General features: G+C 35.2%; 1 protein-coding gene across 1 annotated transcript in view; it reads left to right on the forward strand.

Annotated features, from left to right (window-relative positions):
- LOC145248098 (cadherin-23-like) overlaps nucleotides 1–8,181 on the forward strand; it is a 166,900-nt gene that overhangs the window by 74,315 nt on the left and 84,404 nt on the right. The window contains exons 15-16 of the mRNA XM_080109887.1: nucleotides 738–1,063; nucleotides 4,673–5,176. Coding sequence (XP_079966013.1) covers nucleotides 738–1,063; nucleotides 4,673–5,176 — 830 coding nt within the window. The remainder of the gene's footprint in view (nucleotides 1–737; nucleotides 1,064–4,672; nucleotides 5,177–8,181) is intronic.

The following is an 8,181-nucleotide window of genomic DNA, read 5'->3' on the forward strand; positions in this document are numbered from 1 at the left end:
AGATTTTCACAACGTACTCAACAATAGTTATGCTTGATCAAAAGATTCAATCATTGAGCTGATTTTAATATCTCGAATTTTATTCCAACTTCCCTAAAATTTATGTTGTGTTTTCTATTGCCCTCTACTCAAGTCTATACCTTTGACTAATTTATTGTATATGTATATATATATATATATATATATATATATATATAAATCCAAGAAAAAAATCTATCATAGCATTATGTGGTTTATTCCAAAGTTTAATTTTTGGCATTTATAATTTAAACAATAGCTATGTGCAGATCAAATTTATTAATCATGATGAATTAAAAAATAAAAAGTGAAAACGTAAGCTGACTGGTTTCGAACCTCGTTCAACAAAGCTAAAATCGAGGTTGATAAAGATGAAGAAAAATATGAGATGGAAATATGGCTGGAGACAAGTGAGGAAAACAGGGAAAAAAATCAGGTAAAAAGTACATTAAGTCCTAAAAGATTTTCTCTTTGCTTTCAAAGACAAGGTGTGTTGCTGACTAGAATTTCTCCAACTTCGGAGGGGGCAATTATAATTGTTTTGTAAATTATGTAATATTGCGATAAAATTTGTATTATGCATGGTAAGGCGACGTGATAGGGTGGTGGTTGTATAACTAACTTAACTACCATAAGTACTAGTTTTATTTTTATAAAAGTTACACTCTCTCAAGGGGCATTTGTATGTGCATATTATCTTTTTTCTTTCTTCTTTTTAGGCAAAATTACGCTTGCGAAGAAACTGGATCGTGAGACGAATTCTACAATGTCATTGATTGTTTTAGCAATTGATTCAAAGCCCACGCGTCTAACCTCGACAGCAACCATTGTATTGGATATTTTAGACTCTAACGATAACAGCCCCGTATTTTCTGATGGTCTATATAACAAGACGTACGACGTTAAGGAAAATGTCCCCATTAACCACGAGATTGTTACTGTTCAAGCAAAGGACGCGGATACTGGAATTAATGCTGAGATTCGTTATTCGCTCGTTTATAGAGACGGTGGCCACACTTTTCCTATATGTATAAATTATACAAGCGTAAGTTCAATTAATTTTTTAAATACATCTTTGTGAGTACATAATTTTAATAAACATTTTACTAGTACTGTGCGCAATATCATTATTATCAATTGTTGAAGTATTTTTTCTATTTACTTCTTTAATTTTAAGTTATATTACTAAAGTAGAAAAAAAAGTCACACAAAAAAAAAACACAAAGAAGAAACACTTTGAATACACTTTTGTCTTTTACTTCAACGCGATCTTTAAAGCAGGTATTTTACAAAAATGGAACGGGGGTGGGGTAGATAAATAAAAAGATTTAAAAAAAACACTACTGAGGTATCTTTCGGCCGACACTTCAAAGTAATCGTTGCCAATGAGGGGAAAAGTCGAGTAAAAACATGGTCAAAAGGCTATAAATAATTATGGAAAGGGAGCAAAATAAAAATAAAAAATGTATAGGGGGATGAAAATAAAATAGAAAGGGGAGAAGGTGCATTCTCAACGTACACTCATAAGTTCCAAGTTATGTGTGTACTCCTTTTGTTTGTTCAGAGACGGTTGAAGTAAATTTAATAGCAACTGCTTCGAGAATTTTTAAATGTGTCTTCGAACGTGTTCTGTGCAAAATAGAGAATGCCCCGTTCGTGACTTGGCACTGCAATAAATGCTCACCAATGGCCGACTAATGAGTTTGTAAACTCTTGGATGTTGACCATTTTCTGTGCCTACGTATCGAAGGGAGGATATGTTGGGGAATTCTAACCTATAAGTGCTGAACGGTACGTCCTACGTAACCAACCGTGCCATAACCACTAAAGCAATAAACTACCATATTGTATTGAGTGGAGGGAATACCATCCGTCCGAAACATCATTAATTGTTTTAATAGTGTGGTGATATATACAGGATCCGCCACAAATAACTATGTTTTTTTGTTTATGATTTTGTCAATACGTAAGAAATCGTATATTTTATAACATCGTTGGAAATAAAAAAAAAATAAATTCGAGCTGCCATTGTTCAAGTGTCGTTAGAGCTGTTCGCAAAAGTATGCCGTTCAATTCCTGAAAGATTAGCAAAGTGCATTGAGCTCTATGAAGAGCACACATGGCGTTAATAAATATTTTAATAAACATCACGTTTTATTCGCATTATTTAGATTATTCGGATAACTATTCTCATCTTGAATGTTATTTTCACAACGTTTCGGTCGATGTAATCCCAGAACCTCTACAGATGTATCTGTATGGAACTCGATAACCTTTTTGTCGAACTTGGGAATATTTCTGTCGAACTCTGAAATCTGCGTGGAATTTTCCAACGGAACCCTTTATTTAATCCATCTCTTTCCGTGAGCAAAAACTGATTAGAAATCCTAAGTAATTCGCAATTATATTTTGAGTTTCACCTACAGTGAGGTTTGAACCTGCAACCTCAAGAAGAGAATAACTTACAACTCCATTTTACCAAGTACTTTATACGTTACACCATGGGTCCCTATGGAACGAGAGCATGCTACTCCAGTGGATTAAATAAATAGTTCCGTTCGAAAATCAGAGTTCCGAGAAAGATTCCCGAGTTCGATAAGGTACTCCGATGTGACAAAATCTTTGTCAATTCCAGATCAGCTCTGTTTACTTGCGGCTAATCATTCCAGACAAGTTCCGTTAAGGAGCTTTCGAGACAAGATTACAACACGTATCAATATGTTCACTTTTTTGTTTTATATATTCACATATTAGAAAGTTTTGGCACGTACGTGCATTTGGTGTATTAGGTTTAAACGCAAACAAACCCTGTTATCTTGTATAAACAGTGTGGTTTCCTTTTTACTTCATTTTTAGTCTAACCGACGAGATGGCAAAACATTTATGTTACATGTGGTCAGTTTTTTCACCAAAACATGCGCCTACATATCTTGGCAAAACCGCCTTTTCCCTATCTACGTACTAGGAGATGAATATATATGCATATTTTCGTATATTGCTTGTAAGCACAAATAAAAATCAAGTTTAATAGAATTTATAAGTGAAGAAATTAATAGAACGCAACATTTTTGAAACATAAATAATGATTTATTTAAAATTTTTAAATCAACTTAGTTTCGACAATATACGTCTTCATCGGGCATGAAATCAGTTTGTGTTTATTCTTTTTCCTCTCTTGTGAAATGGTGTCACCAGAAAATCTAAATCTGTTCGGTCTTAAACGATGTTTTTATTTTTCAAATATTTCAATGGGAAGGATCGTGTGTGGCTCGCACGAAATGAATTAAGTATTTTTCCCTTGATATAAGCATTGTATAAATTTGAATTAAAAAGCCAATGCAGAATTCCTTGTTTAAAATAAATGTTTATTTGACTCTGCGTCAGTTACCTGGGTGTTCCAAACGTGGTTAATCCAATGGGGTGTTTATACACCCCAATGCAAAAATGTTATAATGTTATTATTTTGTGAAATATAATTATTTTGCTAATTCAGAATATATCTACAGTCCTTGTTGAACAGTTTGAATCACTTGTATCTTGTTGATATTAATATAAAATAATACAATAAAATAAATGATAAAACTAAGGAAAAATTAAGATATTACATTAGCTAAGCTCATAATTACAACACTGACAGAATAATAAATTTGTAAATAAATAATAATCCCATCAAAAATTACGATAAAGAAAATACCAAAATATATTAATCCCATATTAAATATTACAGAGTAGCTTAATGATACATAATATGCACTTATAATCTACAAATGTTCATTCCCACTGGAAAAATATTAAAATATATAAATCATAAAATCATACCTACGTTAGTCAGCTAGAGTGACTGGACATCCTAGAAGGACAAAGCGACGTCTACCTCCAAGGAAAACTGAGATACATCTGTGCCATACCACGTGTGCTATACCCTCGTTGAATCAGGAGAGTGCTGGGATGGAGAAAAAGAAATAAATTGCAAACTAGGAATTATGAGCACTTAAGCAAAATTGGTGGGGGGGGGTGACAAAACACCCCTATGGGATTAACACAGGGTTAAGAATTTAAAATCAACTAGCTTCGACAATGTAACATACCGTGTATGGGCGCGTGTGAGAAAATCAGCAGCAGCCTATGATAACTGACTAGCGAAAATATTAGCAAAAATTTAGAAAAATGGACAATACGTGGTCGAGCAATGGAAGCAATTGGACGTTTTAATTTTTAAATATTCACATGGTCAAATTTCATGGAACTTTCAAAACCGAAACTCATTTGGATGATTAAATAAGCGATATTTATTATTTTTCTACCAAGAAACCAAATTTATATTATAGTATTATGCTGACTTCACGGATCTTGAACAGCACCGATGTGAGACGTATTTTCTCTTCGGGAGGCTTCGACCTCTTATAACAACATTATGAAGGGAGGGGGTACAAAAATGCTTAATCGGACTGACATCTTGATAAAGCTAGGTTATTAGAGAAAATTTGGACTTTAACAACAACAACAACAACAACAACAACAATAAAAAGTAAATAAAAATGATTTTATCATTTCACATTTTCAGGTTTCCAAATTTTCTCATTTAAATTCATAAAAAATATTTTCTAATATGTGTGACTTTTCGGTTCTTTTTTCTTTTTTTATTTTTTTACAGGGATGTATATATGTGTGCGGACGTCTCGACCGAGAAGCAACTTCTTCCTACATCATCGAGGTTAAAGCTAAAGATATGCGGGGAGAATATGCCGAATCCCGTACGGGAAGCACCTGGATTAAAATTAATGTGACAGATGATAACGACAACCTGCCAATCTTTGGACATCAAACATACTCTGTCAGTATACAGGAAGATAAAAACCCCGGTCAGTCTATTCTTCAAGTGAGTGCCACCGACAAAGACATCGGAGAGAACGGGAAGCTGTCATTCTCGCTGGAAGGAGATGGGTCAGCTTTGTTCAAAATTAATTCTTCGAATGGGATTATTTCCGTGAAGTCAAGCCTCGTGGATCAAGTAGATGTGAAACGATTTGTAGTGATGGCCACTGATCATGGCTCGCCTTCCTCAAACACCACTGCAAATGTTACCGTTAACATAACCGATATAAATAATCACCCACCTACATTCAACATGACGACACTGCACATTGATATCCCTGAGGTGAGTTATTGTGTTTAATACGAGCATGATTGTCCGGCGTTGCCCGGAAACATGGACAACAGAATAGAAGAGTTAAAAAAATATGTGAAGCACCTGTCTTTTAAAACATCCTTATCTATCCTTTTTCTATCTTCATGTCCTCCTTCCTATTTCCCTTTTCTTGTCTCTTCATGCCCCCTTTCCTCTTTCCCTTTTCTTCTCTCTTCATGCCCCCCTTCCCCTTTCCCCTTTCTTCTCTCTTAACGTACTCCTTCCTCTTTCCCTTCCTTTTCTCTACATCTCCCCACTACCTCTTTACTCTTGATCCTCCTTCCCTTTCTTTCCCTCTCCACTCTATAACTCTCCCCTTCAATTCTCTCTATCGCTTTTCCATTTGTACCAACCCTTCTCTTGCTTTTGCTGGAAACTGCAAAAGTTAACTATCATATAACTACATAATAACATTAAAAAACAGCCACAACTTCCAACCCTTTCTAACTAATTTTATTCCAAAACAGTGAATGTTTTAAAAGTAATGTGTCCATATTTTGCCCAAGATAATGCTGAGAAAGAATGTATCAGCCTTGTGGGTATGTTTTGTGTAGTTTTGGAGTTTTAGCTGATCACGTAGACATGAACACACAGACAAAGTTCAGTTATTACTCAGTTCTGAAATGCTCTTAAAGTTTATTCTACTTCTTTATCTAAACTATCCAATAGTCTATTTCACTCCTCTCTGTAATTGTCTTCTGCTATACTATTTTCGCTAGTTAAAATCAATTTACCTTCCACGCTAACAAATGTCAAGGTCTTTTTATCCTTTTTTTTTTTACTCTTTTCACCTTCAAACACTTGAAATGTAAGGGGCTACTATTTAGGAGTGTGTCTAGCAGAGAAATTGAGTAGGGAGATGCCTTTTTTACGTTACAGTTAAACTTCTGCAGGTAAGTACAGTCAGGGAAGTAGGAATAGGGGGAATTCCAAAGTCTAGCAGTCAGAGAAGAAACTATTATAGTAGGTTTTCCGACATTTAAGGATCTCAACAGTAGAGGGGTGGGATTTTGCAGCTTGTCGTTTTAGTCGGACGTATGCTATGAGTTTACCAGAACACATTTCATTAAAGTACTTGTAAAACAGACACAAAGATGCGGCATTGTGGCGATGGAACAGAGGTTGGAGTTTGACCAACAGTGCCGGACCTATTATATTTGAGAGTCTGGGACTCTGTCTCAGAGTGAGAGACTAGTGGTAGATGCACCAGTACATATGTGGCAACAATACATCATGCATGGGCGAATTTTGTTTTTGTAAAAGATTAAGATGCTCTCTGGTGTGAATGATTTTCTAGCACGGTAGACTAAGCCCACATTCTTTGCAGTTGCCTTAACAATCTCCTCAAAGTATTTATTCCAATTCATGTTGCTTGTGAATGTTAAGCCGGGGAGTTTGAAAGATGGACTCTCAGGTAGGGTGTTATTTGTCGTGGCAATCGTTTGTTGAGAAGGCATTTTGTAGTTGTTAAAGGAAAGAAGCTTAATCTTAGTAGCATTAAATGTTACCAACCATTTATGGTCCTATTCTACTACAGACTGAATATCACTTTCTAGGCTTTCTGTCATTGCCTTGGCTATGTGCACTTTATTACCATGGATATGGGTACAGGTATGTGCTCTAGATTCGTATACTGAAACCCTGAGGAACTTGTGTAATCAAAGATATCTTTTCGTAGGGGTTATCCGTTTGATAATATGTAATCTCAAAATCAAAGAAGAAACCATATGATATATCTTATCAAAGAGTTATCTACCTTGATTCGAAAAAAAAACTGTTGATAATTCATTATTTGAAAATAAATACATGTTATTCTGATATAAATATGTTACCCATTTTTGTTATGAATAATAGATTGATATTTTCGATGAATTCGACATCTCTCTCCATCATTTTTATAACAATCATGTACTCAGTTTTATTTATAACTTACAAATGATAATGCAAGACAAGGAGTATAAGAAGTTCTTTAATATTACCGTGCAAGATCTAATGAAATTTCTAATATGATGATGTTCGTCCATCGCTTGTGAAGATGACTGATCATGCAATCGTTCTGTGGCTTGTTGGACCGACTCGAGCTCTGAAGTATTTCCGGTGTGTTGGACACCGGTGGGATAATTCTGTATCAGAAATGTTAATTGCACTCTCTTTTCTAATGTCACATTTTCTCTTGTGTTCTTCATTGCATGCTGATTCAGCAACTGTAACCCTTTGTGAGTTGCGGCATGCCAAGAACATCTGTCTTGGGTTAGCTTTTTTCCATAAGTTAGAATACAAAGCGAACTGCTTGAGGAAGACCTTCAGATTGTCCGTGAATCGTTTCCGCTGTCCTTCTGTGAGTTTTTTTTTTTTTATTTCGGCAGTTCACTGTAAAGGAACTTTTTTGGAAACCTTGAATCAAGCATGCGGCATATATGACCCGCCAAACTCACCTGGCACTGCTATAACATGGTGTGTACTGACGAAAGGTTTGACCGGGTTAGAACCTTAGCGTCTGGTATCTTGTCTTGCCAATCAGAAAAACGACCACCTCAGGTTGCGCCCCAAGTTAAGTGCAGATATGCTTTGTCAGATGCAGCGGGTTATTACGTATGATTAATGGAGGCATGACTTTGTCTTGACACATTCGTGTTGGTAAATAATCCCCAAAATTGAAGATTGTGTTTCCATTTCCCGTAGCTATCTTAAGAATGTTCTTTTCAGTTATGGCTGAAGGACGACTATTATTAATTCGTTAAACGGTATTTCTACAGTGTATGGTTGTGCTGAAATAATAAAGTTATTATTTAGAAACTTATATATAACGTGTGGAGGACGTTGTTAACTATTCCGTGATTTCACCTGACAATTTAATAAACAAAAGATTTCGTAAAAATTGTATTTAACTTGAGGATCCTATCTAAAAAAAAAAAAAAGCACGATCCGTAAACTGTAGAAGTACCCATTTTAAACTCTCGATTTTTGCTTTTGAA

This window comes from Euprymna scolopes, chromosome 26 (assembly GCF_053919585.1).
Source record: "Euprymna scolopes isolate OS-2025 chromosome 26, ASM5391958v1, whole genome shotgun sequence".
In the NCBI taxonomy this organism is placed as follows: Eukaryota; Metazoa; Mollusca; class Cephalopoda; order Sepiida; family Sepiolidae; genus Euprymna; species Euprymna scolopes.